This window comes from Podarcis tiliguerta (genome assembly GCF_965153285.1).
Source record: "Podarcis tiliguerta genome assembly, chromosome: Z".
NCBI lineage: Eukaryota > Metazoa > Chordata > Lepidosauria > Squamata > Lacertidae > Podarcis > Podarcis tiliguerta.
The window spans coordinates 14,741,613-14,757,851 of record NC_139553.1 but is presented as its reverse complement, the minus strand read 5'-3'; the positions used below and the strand labels follow the sequence as shown (position 1 = coordinate 14,757,851).

General features: G+C 47.4%; 1 protein-coding gene and 1 long non-coding RNA gene across 2 annotated transcripts in view; one reads left to right on the top strand and one right to left on the bottom strand.

Moving 5' to 3' along the window:
- Positions 1-16,239, top strand: part of LOC310669730 — a 48,713-nt gene that overhangs the window by 10,620 nt on the left and 21,854 nt on the right. The window lies entirely within an intron of this gene.
- Positions 1-16,239, bottom strand: part of DDX31 (DEAD-box helicase 31) — a 65,258-nt gene that overhangs the window by 42,165 nt on the left and 6,854 nt on the right. The window contains exons 5-14 of the mRNA XM_083423636.1: positions 15,617-15,687; positions 14,252-14,316; positions 13,775-13,819; positions 12,315-12,356; positions 10,541-10,605; positions 7,753-7,872; positions 7,306-7,412; positions 6,463-6,704; positions 5,309-5,470; positions 3,158-3,217 (exon numbers count right to left, since the gene is read on the bottom strand). Of these exons, the coding sequence (XP_083279762.1) occupies positions 3,158-3,217; positions 5,309-5,470; positions 6,463-6,704; positions 7,306-7,412; positions 7,753-7,872; positions 10,541-10,605; positions 12,315-12,356; positions 13,775-13,819; positions 14,252-14,316; positions 15,617-15,687 (979 nt within the window). The remainder of the gene's footprint in view (positions 1-3,157; positions 3,218-5,308; positions 5,471-6,462; positions 6,705-7,305; positions 7,413-7,752; positions 7,873-10,540; positions 10,606-12,314; positions 12,357-13,774; positions 13,820-14,251; positions 14,317-15,616; positions 15,688-16,239) is intronic.

The window sequence follows — 16,239 nt, the reverse complement described above, 5'->3', positions numbered from 1 at the left end:
CCCATTAGAGAAAGGAACAGCAGCACCCATGTCTTACCAGTAGTATGAAGCCTCTAGATTGGCCTGGTATAAATACCATGAATGGCAAGGGCTCAAAGTTAGTTTTCTGTCTTTGCTGCACTTCCATCTCCACCGCTGGAGCTCTGGAGCTGAGGCAGGGGTGTTTTAAAAATCTTTCCAAATTTGGATCCTGTGTACAACCCCAATGTTCAGGACCCACCAACTTCCCCAAGATTTAGGGACAGAAGAGAGAGTGAGAAATCTGATGAAGTTGTTCCTGAAAGGGCACTCAGTGGTGAGGCCTTGAAGGCCTTAGTCTTGACAATTGGCAGCCTCCGCAAGGCCTAGAAGGTGCAGATGGAAGGCAGCTCGTTCAGGTGCCAGGCTGTCAGTTGGATTAAAATGACTCATTTATTTACCAAAAAGAGGCACACACAAAGCGCTTTAGCTAAAACAGGGGGAAGCGAGAAAGAGAGGCAGAGTCGGGGGGTGGGGAGAGAGAGGGCCAAGCGGAAGGTAGGAGCTCTCATGACTTCCCAGCCTGCCAAGAGTCATTACAGCTGAGTGTCGAAAGCCATCAGCGGGGAAGGGACCCCCGTCGGCCAAGTGACAGATTGGGCTGCACGATTGGAGGAGGAAGGAGAGGGGGAGAGCGCAGAAAGCTGTCAGAGGGCGAAAGCGTTTGGCCGCGCCCGCCAGAAAACTGGCAGGATGAGTTAGCGTGATGGAGTTAACAGGCAAACAAATCTCCAAAATGATCTTCCTCTCACTGAACTTGCTCTCCCCCCCCCTTAAAAAAGCAGAGGCACCTCCCTGAGAAAGGCAAGCAAAGAACTTCAGTGAAGGAGAAAGCACAGGCATTTCGCAAGAATGTTTTTCAAACGTTAATTGGCGTGTTTAGGGAAAAAATTACAATTACTGCGTAAGAACAGCATAGGAAGCTCTGGTGGGCCATCTAGCTCAGTATTGTCTACACCAGGGGTTATCAACCTTGAAGGTTTTCAGGGCTGCCTCTTGTAAGGTGCCCCAGACTGATTTTTCATTATTATTTTTACAAAAAGCAAGTCTCTAGCCCTTCTAGAAAGAAAGTTATACGGCAAAATGTACAGGCACACACTAAGCGATTTCTGTGTGGCTACCTCCTATATTTTTTCTCATACTGAGGAATGCTCCTTGTTATTAGACAGCAACAGTGTGTGTGTGTGTGTGTGTGTGTGTGTGTGTGTGTGTGTGTGAGATGTCCATAATCAGAACCAACAGGGCATAGCTGACTTCCCATGGTAAGCATAGTTGTTGTGGTGGTTTTGGCTTTTACTATTAATTCCATAGTTTTGGAGGGGTGTGATTGCCATTATTGTTTTTGTGCCATAGAAACTGGCACAGGGAAATAAACAGGAGATCCGGGGGAAACATACTGGTTAGGACAGCAAATGGCAAACACAAGCTCATGGGACTCACACACTCTAGAGAAAGTCTGAAGCATAGGCTTTATACTCCTCAGGAGAAGATAATTTTGGGACCTGAAGGCAGAAAATCCAAGCAGCTTTTCTTACTACTCAGATAGTAGGAATTCAAAATCAAAACAAAAAAAACCACATAAAAAGTCTTTCATTGGAGGTAGACTGCTGTAGCTGCACCAAATGGTCCCAAACAGTATGGCTGGCCAATCCTGCTTGTTCAAATAAAGGGAGGCCAGGTTACTCCAGCATTCCGTTCTCACAGTGGCCAACCAGATGTCCCAATGGGAAGCCCAAAAACAGGACCTCAACTATGGCAACTGGAAATCCATAAGGACTGGCCACATTACAGCTCTGGCAATTGGAAATACAGCTGCTATACCCAAGGGCAGTCTGCTGCTAAATATGGATGCTGAGGACAGACAAGAAGAGAAGGCTACACTCTTCCTTCTTGGTTAGTGAGCAAGTAAAGACACTGGAAATTATCAGCAGTGGGAGGAAATTAGCTGCTGGACCTTTGGGCCTGATCCAATAGGACTCTTTGATGCCCACCTTGCTCCTATTCCCAAAACTTGCAACCATTTTCCAATTAAAAAAATAAATCATCAAGCAAAGCCACGTTATGGCAACCCAGAACGTCAGAGGTGGCCAGAACTTTTCAGCTCCAACGGCTCCTGATTGCTGTTAATTTACACATTTATGGTAGGCAGCCATCACTGAGACACACAGATTTCCCAGGCTTAACAGCTGCCATGGCTAAGTGAGCAAATTGTGTAGTGATGCAGCAGTCTGAAGCAGTAGAGAGAAAGATTACTAGCATCCCACAAGCAGTGATGGTCTTCTATCCGCCCTTGAAGCAAGTTTGAGTTTATAATAAAACAGGTTATTGTGCTTTGATCTCAGTATTCTTAGTTTTCTAAGTTAATCAGGACTAGACAGACATGGCAACTGGAAATCCACTGGGCATGCAGTCCTCACTCCTTTATTTTGGACTCCTCTTACCCTCAATTCATTCCATGCCTTTCCCTGCCAGACGACAAGATAAACTGTGTGGCAATTATACTTGCTCATATTAAAAGCTATGCCAGGGACTGGTTGGATGCTAAAGAATGGTGGGAGGAACCAGCTGGGGAAACCCCAAGGGGAGAAGACTCAGAGCTGTGATAGTGGGGGGGTGAATGATGATGAGCGGTCAGAGAGAGAAGAGGAAGGAGGAGGAGGTGCCAGAAGCTGAAGAGGTAACAGGGCTTAGGGAGCGGGGAGACTCTGTGACAGACAGCAGACCAGAATCAGAGGTAGAAGCTGAAGTAGAAAAGGAGGGAAGCAAAGAAGTGGAGGTGAGTCAGGCTTATGAAGAGGTATGAGTGTCTCCCCCTCCTGCTGCAATAAGACTCTCCCCCCCCCCCCCGGTCTCCCAGAACCAGGAGAGGCATCAAGTGGGAGAAGCAAAGACTGGCATGCAAGCACAGTCTCTGACTGCTTGGGAAAAAACCCTGCAGAGGAGGAGACATAACCGGCTGTGGAGAGGCAGGACTTTTAGTCTCAGCAACTGCCTCATAGGGACCAGACCTGAGTTGCTGTGCTCATCAGACATGACACTCCTGTGCAGATCCTGTTTTGCTAATGTAGAGTTAACTCCAGCTTACTTGGTGTGATACACTGCTCAACCGCTCCTGTCAACTTATTATCCAGTAACTTACTGTGCAGAGTAAAATGCTTGTCTTTGACTGCAAGAAGTCCTGGAAGACAGACGTCCTCTCCTAAAAGAAATGAAGGGATTTATGAAGCAAGCATCCATGTGCTTTGTGAGCAAAATTAATCCTGTAGATGGGCAGGACATGTATCACGAAAGGTAACAAAGGATTTGGGGGTTTGGATAGAGCCTATGAGACCTGTCAATGTGAGAGGCTGAAGAAAAAAAAGATTATGCAAACTAATTATAAATAACCAAATATGATGCATGTTTAATTGGTTTTTAAATTATTTATACAGTAAGCTCCTTGCAGCAGGGACCTATCTTATACTGCTCTAACAAAAATGTGCTTGGATAGTGCTACACAAATAAGTAGATTAATTAAAGCCATTTAACTGGTTAATCATTGGGGGGGATTTCAACACAAGGGGCTGGGCAATGGGAAAACTTGTTGGTTAGATACTATCTTACTTCTGCAACGGGAATGAAAGAAGAACTCTCAGACATGGCTTTCCCCTCTAATAGTGACTGGTAGATTTTAAATTAACTAATTTACTGTCACACTAGCCTTCAAGGGCTAGTATGGGCTCTGGCTACAAATCAACCTAACAAGTTACCTCATTCAACTCACATCTTACCACCTTCTTTGCAGGAATATCATGGGGGATTTTATCAAAAGCCTTACTGAAATCAAGATATGCTATGTCCACAGAATTCCACCAAGCTGGTAACTCCATCAAAAAAGGAAATAAGATTTGTCTGGCGTAACTTGTTTTTGAGAAATCTGTGCTGGGTCTTAGTATTCACAATATCCTTTTCTAAGTGCTCACAGACCGACTGTTCTAGGACCTTTCCTGGTATTGATGTCAAGTTCAAAAGTCAGTAGGTACCTGAGTCTTCTCCCCCCCCCCCTTTTTTTTTTAAGATGGGAACATTTGGCTACCTCCAGTCTGCAGAGACCTCACCTGTTCTTGTTTACTTAATGCTGTCCATTGGCAGTAACAATAAAGCCTTGACAGACCAATGGTGTCACTCAATATATTATAAGGCAGTTTCCTAAGAGCTAAATCTGCATATCATATTAAAGGCACTTTTGCACCTAAAGTGCAGAGGTTTTAAAAATAAATAACCTCTGTCAGCTGGGGTGGGGGCTGATAATTAAGGAGAGCAGAACAGGCAAGGAAGAGGATAGAACTAGATGCACCAGTGTGCACCAAAGAAAACAACAAGCTGCCCTCAAACCCCAAGCAAAGGAACTTTTATTGATGAGACCAGCCTGTGCCCAGCAGCGCTGTATGGGAGGCACAATTTAGCTCCATTAATGCCCTTAATTTGAAGATACAGAGGGCTAATTGCACATTGGGCCCTAAAAGAGAGGATCTGCCCTCTGCTGCTGGCTTTGGAATGGTATGTTGGTTGTCTTAACAGCTGGGGTTTGCATCAGGCTAGGTGAAGCCCACTCTGCCTCTCTCCGGTTGGAGAGAGGTGAGGAATTCCAAGGGCAAGAAAAGCACATTTCCAGGTGCCACGGGGAAGGAGAAGACGAGGACATAACTGCAGCTTCTTTATTTCTCAAGGTGTAGCAGTTGCAACACAACTTGGAAATGTGACAGAGCCTCTTCCTGTTTAGGCATCCCACTGAGGCCCCCCAAGTCCTTTCAAAAACCAAAGTTGTCCAATGACAACTTCATAGATGAGTGAGGATTTGAACCTCAGTGTCTCCTTAGCCCTAGCTTGGCTCTCTAACCAGTACCCAACAGCTCTCACATTTCCTCCTTCTCTCACACACAAGAAGCAGCACAGCTCAGTGGCAGAGCAGCTGCTTTGCATGCAGAGAGTCCCAAGGGACCACCAGGTAGGGCTGGGAAATGTGCCCTGTATGAAATCCTGGAGAGTTGCTGCCAGTCAGTCAATACTGAAGCTAGGTAGACCAGTTACTCACTATTAGGCTGTGGATAGTATCCGAGAATAGACCCACTGAAAGAATAGACCTAATTTAGTCATGGCTATCCGTTAGTTTACTCTGACTAGGACTAAGCCCCATTTCTTTTTAAAGAACGATTTCCCAAAAATGGCACGTGGAAGAAGCAGGATTCCTGATTGCCTTTGAAAACCTCCAGCCAATTTTGTTGGGGTGTTGGGAGAGTGGGCAGTTCACCTCTTGCTTCATGTCACCGTGCAAGCGTGCAAACGTCAAGGGCGAAGGAGGAAGCCACGGCTGCTCAAGGTCCGCAGCCAAGACTTTGTGGAAGAGGGTGTGGTGAAACTCCACCTGCTCACAGCTGGAGAAGAAGACAATCATCTTGTTGCATTTTTCAAACTGTGGGAATAAGAACAGACGCAAATCAAGGGCTGAGTGTACTGTGGAATTCCGCAGGGGGGCGGGGGGGAATTAACAGAAGGTAAAGCTATTGGTGGCTACTAGTAGGCCTCTAAATACCAACTGCAGGGAACTGCTGGAGGGGAGAGTTGCTGTTGAATTCAGGTCCTCCTTGTGGGCTTCCCATAATGGGTATCTGGATGGTCACTGTGAGAACAGGATGCTGGACTAGATGGGCCACAGGGCTGATCCAAGCTGGATTGAAGTGAAGTGGAAAAAGACACACCCACACCCACATACAGTGGTACCTCAGGTTAAGGACTTAATTCGTTCCGGAGGTCCGTTCTTAACCTGAAACTGTTCTTAACCTGAGGTACCACTTTAGCTAAGGGGGCCTTCCGCAAAGTTCTTAACCCGAGGTACTATTTCTGGGTTAGCGGAGTCTGTAACCTGAAGCGTCTGGAACCTGAGGTACCACTGTAATACTAAAATTCAAGGACATCCAATAAAATTGATGTTGGGAGATTCAGGGCAGACAAAAGAAAGGACTGCTTTGCACAGAGCTCTAATTATGGAGTTTGCTCTCACAAGATGTAACAATGGCCACCTGGGGTAGTTTTCAAAGAGGAGGAGACAAATTTATGGAGGACAAGGTTATTACTGGTGGCTACGAATCACAATGACTATGTTTGGCCTCCATGGTCAGAGGCAGTAATGATTTGGATACTGGTTGATGGAAGCCACAGGATGGGAGACTGCTCTTGCGCTTGGGTCCTGATCTGAGGTTTTTCTCATTGGGGGCACCTGATTTTTGTCCCCTGTGAGAACAGAATGCTGGACTAGATGGGTCACTGGCCTGATCCATCAGTCACTTCTTATGTTATTACATTCTAAACAATAAACCCTTGAGGGGTCATGTTAAGTCTACTGTAGGAAAAGACATGGGGAAGGCCCACCCATTAACCTGTCAGCCAACAGAACTAGAACCTCACCTTCAACTTCCCAAGGATAAATGCTGCCAGCGTCACAAGCCTTAGCTTGCTAGGGACAACCACAACATTCTGCTGGAGGTTTTCTGGTACAGCAAATCCTCTTTGTTCCAGGCTCACTGCAGAGACACCGCCAACCTCCTTAGCACACGCTTCTGCCTTGGAAGTGTTTGACCCCAGTGATCCTTCCGCAATGGAAATGTAAACAGGATCCTGCAAGCTGATGTCAGCTAACCTCGAGACTCCTGTTTCAGGCAGGGGAGGAATATTTATTTAGTATCACTCTTTCTTTATCCTGTTCTTCAACATGAAATGGCTCCCAGAGGAGCTTACAAATATTAATGAGATACTGGTTGAAAACTGTATCTCAGGGGTGGGGAACCTCAGGGCCAGGAACAAATGTGGCCCTCTAGGCCTTTGTCTGGCCCTTGGAATTCTCCCCAGACCACAGCCTTCACTGGCTCTGCTCCATACCCTTCTTGAGTGCTTTAGCCTGGCTGGGATGTATCCTTAAACTCTGGTCGTGTGTGTGTGTAGAAACTAGCGTGTTCTAAAAAGGTAAAATTTACATTTGCACTCAGCCCACACTTTGCCTCTGGCTCCACCCACCACTGGCATGTCGCCCCTAGAAAGCTGCCCAGAAAGGAATTCAGTCCTCAGGCTGAAAAAGGTTCCCTCACCCCTGCCAGAGCTGCTGGGAGCCCTCTCAGGTCTCTTGCGTGGGTGCAGGTAGGGGTGGGGAAAGAAGTTCCCTGCAACCAATGACTTTCTGGTCAACCTCCCCATCTGCCCCTCCTCCCACAGCGGCTGCTGCAATGAAAATACGAGCATCAATGTAGCGCGTACCTTCTGTAAGCGTTGCCGACAAAAGAACGTTTTGCCGCTTCTCACCGTCAGCATTTATGGCATTCAGTATCGCAGTGACTGCCTTCTCAAAACCCAGATCCAGGATCCTGAAACACAGGTGAGAGATAAGGGGGGGGGGGAGGAACAGCATGAGGATAAGCAACACATCCAGCTTTCCTGGCTCATGGTGGCAACCTGGCATTACGGGAGCTCAGTAGCAGAGCATCCTCAGAAGGCCCCAGGCTTGGTCCCTTCCATCTCCTGCCAGGAAGGGCTGGGGGGAAACCCTGGAGAGCCACCCCCAGTCAGTGTAGACAGTGCTGAGCTAGAGAGACTCCATATAAGGCAGCTTCCAATGTTCTTACCTGCTGTGTGTTGTCTCAAAGATCCCACCTCCCTCATGGGCAGCTACTTCCAACAATTGAGGATGCAGCCAGGACTGCTTACCTGTCTGCCTCATCCAGGATCAGCCACTGGATGTGGCGGAAGTGAATGCATTTGGTGGAGTTGATATGGTCCACCAGGCGGCCAGGAGTGGCAATTAGGATGTTTATTCCTTTGCGTAATCTATTTTAAATTGAAAAAATAAATAAATAGAAGAAGAGTGACTGAACACATGTGTAAAACAGGCTAACTGTTAACAAAAGATCACACCTCGTTCATAAGCTCCTTTGTGATCTCTAATCCTGACACATACAACACAATGAACCTCTTTGTTTGCCAAGGTTCATGGTTTTCGTATCACAGGTGAGCCAAGCCAGCCTCAGTTCTGCTTCCAAACCAGAATCCTTGAGGTATCCTGGACCCCAGTTGTTCAGGACTTTGTAAATCAAAATAGGAACCTTGATCCTGGCTCAGTAGCAGGTAGGCAGCCCGTGCAGCTTTTTTAATACTAGTGTCACATGTTCTTGACCCAAAACTCCCATCAGCAATGTGGCTGCAGCATTCAGCAGCAGATGAAGCTACCGAATCAGATCCAAGAGCAACCCCACATAGAACGCATAACAGTAATCTAGGTTCAAGGTTCCTGGTACATGGACTATAGCGGTGAGGCTACCCCTGTCCAAACCATGAACTTAGTCCTTCAGAGGGAGCACAACCCCATCCAGAACAGGTAACTTGCCCATTTTCCAAACATGGGAACCCCCCACCCGAAAAGCCTCTAAGTAGAACACAGCATAAAGATAGCAAACATCATGGTTGAAAGAAAAAATTGACATAAATCAGTAAAACAGTTGTATGAAAGCATGTAAAAACAAATTTAAAAATAAGGAACTCAAGATAAACTTTAAAGCGGTCCAATCTTACGGGTCGGGAAAAAGATTAGTCTTCACAAGAAGCAGCTCATGGCTGTTGCTTCACAAATGGCAGAGGGAAGGCTGTCTGTACAGGGGTGACTGCTTCTTGTTTAGCGCCCTATGATATTCATAGACTTCTGCACAAGCAGAATTTCCCCAGAAGATCTAAGGCAAGGATTCCCCAGAAGATCTAAGGCAGGCTGAGACCCTATCTGCCTGCGGACTGCCTCACCAGAGTGGTGCATGCTCTAGTTATCACCCACTTGGACTACTCCAATGTACGTGGGGCTACCTTTGAAGGTGACCCAGAAACTACAACTAATCCAGAATGCGGCAGCTAGACTGGTGATTGGGAGCGACCGCTGAGACCATATAACACCGGTCTTGAAAGACCTACATTGGCTCCCAGTACGTTTCCGAGCACAATTCAAAGTGTTGGTGCTGACCTTTAAAGCCCTAAACGGCCTCGGTCCAGTATACCTGAAGGAGCGTCTCCACCCGCATCGTTCCACCCGGACACTGAGGTCCAGCACCGAGGGCCTTCTGGTGGTTCCCTCACTGCGGGAAGCCAGGTTACAGGGAACCAGGCACAGGGCCTTCTCGGTAGTGGCGCCCTCCCTGTGGAACACCCTCCCACCAGATGTCAAAGAGAACAACAACTACCAGACATTTAGAAGACATCTGAAGGCAGCCCTGTTTAGGGAAGCTTCTAATGTTTGATGTATTACAGTATTTTAATATTTTTTTGGAAGCCGCCCAGAGTTGCTGGGGAAGCCCAGCCAGATGGGCAGGGTATAAATAATAAATTATTATTATTATATACCCCCAATATGGTGATCCTCTGGATGTTGCTGTGCAAGAGCTCCTGTCATCCTTGACCATTAGTCATGCTTGAAGGGCCCAATGGGAGTGGAACCCCAAGGTAGTTCCAGACAGATAATCTAAGCTGCCCTTTTCTGACTCTTAAGAAAGACACACACACTTTCTTACTGCAAAATGGCAACATAGGAAGCTGCCTTATACAGAGGTCAAATCATTGGTTCAAGCACAGTATTGTCTTCGTTTATTGGCAGCAGTTCTCAAAAGTTTCAAGCAGGGGTCATCCCCAAACCCATCTGGATTGAACCTGGGACCTTCTGCATGCAAACAGATGCTCTAGCACTGTTGGTGCAGTCCTTCCCTCTTAAAAAAGCATGACATGGTTCCAAACAAATAGGAAGCTGTGTTATACCTAACTAGTCAGGCCATTGGTCCCTCTAGCTGAGCATCATCTAGGGTTTCAGGCAGGGCACATTCCCAACCATACCTGGAGATGCTAGGGATTGAACGGGGGACTTCCTGTATGGAAAACAGATGCTCCACCACTGAGCCACAGTCCTTTCCTCTAAAAAATAACTTCCAAGATCCCAGTTCTTGTCTTAAGAAGTTGCCTTATATCGAGTCAGACAATTGGGTTCACCTAGCTCAGTATCAGACACTGAGAACATTCCCAGTCCAACCTGCAGACCGAACAAAGGGCCTTCTGCATGCCAAACAGATTCTCTGCTATGGTCCTTCCCTGTCCCATCAGTTGAGCAAACAGAAGAGCTTGCAAGAGACCTGGGTGGAACAGCAGATCTTTTTTGGGGGCGAGGGGAGCGGAGAAGAGTAGAGAAAGAATCTTACACACACCGACAGGGATCACAGGCTAAAGAAGCTCATCAACATTTTACAACCAGAGAGAGAAAGATGAACACACTTCCTGCTGGCTCAGCTGTCCGTTTTTTGTAAGATCCACAGTGGGGGGTACTCACAGCCTGATCCAAAGTCACTCTCTCCCCACTAATAAAAAAAAGGCACCCTGGGAGAGAGAGAGTGACAGATGAAAGGGACTGGAGGAGAAAGAGTGAACTAAAAAAAAAATAACCCCTACAGGTTTTATGAAAGTGATGTCCTACCTGGCTTTCTCAGACTTTTTCTTCTCTCCTCCCATCAACACGCCAGGAACAATCCAGGTAAAGGGCTAAATGGAGGAGGGGGAAGGAAGAGTGGTGGATAACTGAGAAAGTGGGGCACTCACGTTTCAAACCAAGTTGCAAAGGCAGGGAGTTCAACAATGAGTGACAGGAAGCAGAAAGGCTTTCCTTCGAAAACAAAAACAGTCCAGCAACACCCTAGTGGTCTTCTTGCACTGATTCCTGCATTGACCAGGAGACCATGTGATCTCTGAAGTTCCTTTTGACTCTATTATCAGGTGTGGGGAACCTTTGGCCCTCCTGCTGCTGCTGAACTACAACTCCCATCAGCCCCAGCAAGCCTGGCCAAAGGTAATGGGGGCTGTAGTACAGGAACATCTGGAGGGTCAAACACCCCCCACCCCACTTGCTCTCTATATATGATCCACATGCCATCCGCAAAGCTTAGGGGAGAGTTGGATATGTTCTAGCAAGCCCCCTCAGTTCACACAGCTTAAGATAGAAGGGGCACAGGCCAGGATGTGATGTGAATCACGTGGGTGCCCTAGAACGTGCTCCAGAATCCTCAGGGGTTGTTTCAAAGCAGTGGAGACTGGCCCAATAGGATGAACAATGCCTCACTAACCTCAGTCTGCTCCCAGACAGTCCACCCCTGCTTGTCTTCTCCCTTACAACCCGTCCAGGGGTGGTGGCCCTGGCTGTCAGCTTCTGCCTCTAGTGTTGCCCCTTGTAGAATAACATAAGCGCAAGGCACTTATCCACAATGGAGTGTCTCTGCTGCATCTCTGTATGTCACTGATCTAACATGTGCTCCTTTCTATCAGGAGGCATGGTCAGTAGACACAGAGATGTAAAGAGCCAGGCAGTGGTGGCTGATGGGAATGGTAGGGTGGAAGGCAGGGAGACCAACTGTAGGCAGAGACAGAGCCTAAGACAGGCAGAGCAAACTAATTCAAGCCCCACCTCTGCAATCTTCCTCCTACCAGCCCTCACTGCCGGCCTTCTTATTTTCATCTAGCCTGTCAGCTTCCTCCTCCTGGGTCTTAGTTTTGCCCTTTCAGAACTTAGCAGGGAGAAGGATGGGATCAAAACTAGAATGGGGTCCCTGCCTTCTTTCCCACTAGTCCCAATGGGCACCAGCCACCATTATTTAGCGGACAAGTCAATGCGGACAGGATCCCACCTTTGTCCATGATGTTGGTCTTGTAAGGAAGTAATGCTAAACAATGGCTTAATGTTACATGAACATGCACCCCTCACCCCCAAACAGCACAGCTAATCACCTACGGCAAGCATGCATTTGTCTCCAAGTGACCAGGGAACTATTGTAGGTACAGAGAGACACATGCACCCATTATCGTATACGTTAATACAGTGCTATACAAAGGCTGTACAGTATCAGAACCATTGCTAAACTTTATATTCTGTTGGGCAAGCATGGCCAATGTATGCTGAATTTGACCATTCAGAATCCCCCATCCCAAGACAGAAGGGGAAAGCTGAAGAAGATTGAGGAACCTCTCGCTACCTCTCTGCACCCCAAGCTTCTCTCTTATTATCTCGTATCTCCTTCTCTAAACAGTATCTTTAACCATGGGTCTCATGACACCTGTGGACCACAACTTCCATCATCCCTAAATATTGGGCTAAACTGGCTGGAGATGATGGGAGTTACAGTCCAACAACATCAGGAAATCAAAAGTTGAACAACACAGAGCTTAAAATGACTCCTACTTCCCCAAAAGTAAATCTTTACCTTTAACAGTTTCTGGACAGTTTCAAAGCTCTGCAGAGCTAGCTGGAGAAAAGAAGGGATTAAACCAAATTAATACACATTCACACAAAATTTGCATTAAAACACCATTCTCCTTTGGCATAAACCAGTGGTTTTCAACCAGTGTGCCATGGCACCCTGGGGTGCCTTGAATGATGCTCAGGGGTGTCGTGGGCAACACTGGCCTCTGACCCTCTTTCCTTCCCTCCCTCGATGCCCTCTCATCTCTGCCCTGCACAGTTGTTTGTTGCAGCAGCCCTGGCTACAAGCTCCCTAAGTGAATGGTGCCTCTGGGGCTGGCCAGGGGGTGCTGGTTGCCAGGAGCTGAAGCGGCCTCAGAGTAAGCAAGCGGGTGAGGGAACCCAGCCAGCCACCAGCCTTGCTGTTGGGAATGAAGAGACAAGTGGGAGGCCGGGCAAGCAGGTGCTGCGCTGGCCTTTATTGTTCTTGCTGTGTGCATGGCCTGCCTGGGAGCTGAGTGCCTAGTGCCACCCAAGGTAAGGTGCTGGCCCCATGTTAACCTTTGGTCAATCTCTGATGGGCCACTAAAGCTGTGAGCATCCTCTTCCCAGACCGTTGTGGGGTAGTGGGAAGAGGTACCTCTCCTTGGGGTGGATTGCTCAGAGATCAAGGGCGGTAACAGTAGCTGCCCGGAGGACTCCTGAGAATAGAGAAGAAAAGAGGCTGAGGGAACACTCCACAAAGGAGGGTGTTCGAAAAAGGGTGAGAGGCTGACAGCTCTGAACGCAAGGGGTGACATAACTGGGCTCCTGACCCGCACAGGGTGCCACAGAAGGAATGGAGTTGGTCAAGGCAGCCGTGGACTCAAAATGGTTGAAAGCCATCGGCTCTCTTGCTATTGTTGTGGTTTGCATTTGTCTGTCTCAAGAGACAGTGGAAGAATGTGCCCTAGGGGGTAAAGTCAAACCATTGGAGAGTTACGGCGTCTGCTATGGCTGTAGAGGCCAATATGAGAGAGACATGTTTTATTGCAGGTGGGGCCGCTGAAGGTATCCGGTTTCACTAGTGCAGATGCACCATGGCATTTCTGCTTTCTGCACTCCTTCCAGTGGTATACCCAGTCAGGCCAGTGGGTCCAGCTAGCTCAACACTGTCTACATTGGCTGGCAGCAGCTCCTCAGGGTTACAGGCAGGGAATCCTTCCCAGTCCTACCAGGACCTGTTGGGTATGGAACCTGAGATCTTCTGCATTCAGAGCAAGCACTCTATACCACCCCTTCTTTCTCTCCCCTCCCCTTCTCCTCACCACCCCTTCTCTCTCCCTCCTTCCCCCCTTTCAACCACCCCTTCCCTCTCTCTGTGCCTCTCTCCTTGTTACCCACAAGCAATTAGGTTGAAGGCTGCCTGCTGCCCCCCTAGTGACATTACTAACCATGACACCAGTGTGGTTAGGAGTTAACCTCAAATGCCCAGCAACTTACCTCCCTGGTTGGGACCAGTACGAGAGCATACGGACCATCACCACGCTATGGAAACAAGAGGTGTAGGGTAAGTGGCAACATTGGACACAGAGAGAGAAGGGGAAAAGAGCCCTTGTCATCTTCAACCAACCCAGCATGCCACAATTCCCCACAGTGCCAGAGTCTGCTTGGATCTCTCTCTTTTCTCACATGGTGCTTCCAGAAGAGCTTTTTAAGGGACCATCAGAAAATCTCTGCGGGAGCCACAAGTCATGCCAACGAACTCAACCTTCACAGTCATTTTTAAAACAGCAAGCATCCTCCCATAAGTGAAAGGCGCAAGAACAGCAGTCCTTGGTCCAGGGGGGGATGCTCTCCGCCTTAAAGACATCATTCAAGGTTGTTGTGAGAATTGCTGATAAATATGAAGTGATTGAGAAAACTGGCTATTCTTTTTTACAAGGTGGAGAGAGAGAAAGCCCATTTCAACACACTCACCTTTATTTTTGGCTCTGCTCTTTGCAAGGCCTGTACTAGAGGGATTCCGTAGGCCAAAGTTTTACCTTCGAGAGAAAAGATATTAGATTTTAACAGTCATAAGCAAAACTGTGTGTGGAGTAAGGCACAGTTGCCTTCTACACCCAGAGCATAGGCCTTTATAAAAGACCAATTTCACATATCTCCTCATTCTTCAGATTAGGAGTGGGAACCCTCTGGATGTTGCCAGACTACAGTTCCCATCATCCTCAGTCTGTTGGCCATCCTGGCTGGGGCTGATGGGAGTTGGGAGTCCAACAATGCATAGAGGGAAACAGGTTCCACAGCCTCCCCCCATTTCTCTCTGTCTCTCTCGGGAATGTCTCTTCTAAATAAGAGGAATTCTTCCACCATTTGTATTCATCTATCTCTCAAGAGAGGAATGTATTTTCTAAATAAGAGGCATTCTTCCATCTTTTGCATCCATCTATCTCTCAGGAGGTGCCACCACACAACAAGATTGATTCCTTACAAGTGCAGAACAAATATTTTGTGGCACCTGCAACATTGCCAGTTCCAGTGATTGAAGTGGTTGAGTGGGAACATATGGGATTGACTCAACAGAACTATGATGCTGTTGGACTCTAGCTTCAAATCTTCCCTGGCCATGCTGGCTAGAACTGACAGGAGCAGCAAGTTCCCTGTCCCTGCACCAGACATTTAGCCATTGACACGCCATATCAAAGGTGGCTTCCCAAATCTAGCACAGAGCTTGCTTGCTTGCTTGCTTGCTTGCTAATGACATCACCACTGTTCTTTCCCCATGGTGGGCCAGAATCAATCAACTGCCCTACTTCTGTCAGATCCCTGAGACAATAGAGTGCCCACACAACTGACCATCCCATAATGCAGTACAACCAAAGGGTCACTTTACACCAGGTGCAGGGAATCTTTGATCCCTCCATGTGTTGCTGAAAGACAACTCTAATAGTCCCTGCCTAGCATCTGGAGGGTCAAAGGTCACCTACTACTCCTTTATACTATACAGTGGATGCTCGAGTTGCGGAACGTGATCAGCGTGGGATGCACGTTCGCAACCCACAGCGTTCGCAACCCGCATCTGCCCATGCACGGGTTCCGATTCGGCTCTTCTGCGCATGCGCAAAGCACGATTTAGTGCTTCTGTGCACACACGACCACTGAAACCCAAAAGTAACCCATTCCAGTACTTCCGGGTTTCGGCAGTCCACAACCCGAAAAAACACAACCTAAAGCGGCTGTAACCCAAGGTATGACTGTATTTAAAATTATTTGTAGGCCCCCTTTTAAAGCAAAGCCCAAACAAGCAGCCTACATATACACACACAACCCCTCCCCCACACTTACCAGAACCTGTCTGCGATCTCACCAGCGCATCTTTTCCTTGCAATAGTATGGGAATAGTTTGCTTCTGAACACTTTTGCAACAAAAGGAGAAGTTAAGAAAAAACAAGACACGTTCTATTTTAGGTCAAAGTATTAAGAATGTAACAGTTGTTAGTTCACCTAACAGTGCTGGCTGGTCATTAGTGTAAGCTAGAAAGATGCTGGTTCAATATGTTAGATGATAGCTAATTAATAGTTAGATAATAGTCAATGAGATAATAGTCACTCTGTCAAGTAATTGTCAGTTAATAGTTAAATAATAAAATCCTAGAACTGTAGAGCTGTAAGGGACCACAAAATCCATCTAGTCCAGGCATAGGCAAACTCGGCCCTGCAGATGTTTTTTGAGACTACAATTCCCATCATTCCTGACCACTGGTCCTGTTAGCTAAGGATGATGGGAGTTGTAGTCCCAAAACATCTGGAGGGCTCAGTTTGCCCGTGCCTGATCTAGTCTAATCCCCCACAATGCATAATAGTTGGTTAAGTAACTAACATCTGTTAAAATAATAATAGGTTAACTAAATACTGTGGTTGAGGGACACTGGTGGCACTGTGGGTTAAACCACAGAGCCTAGGACTTG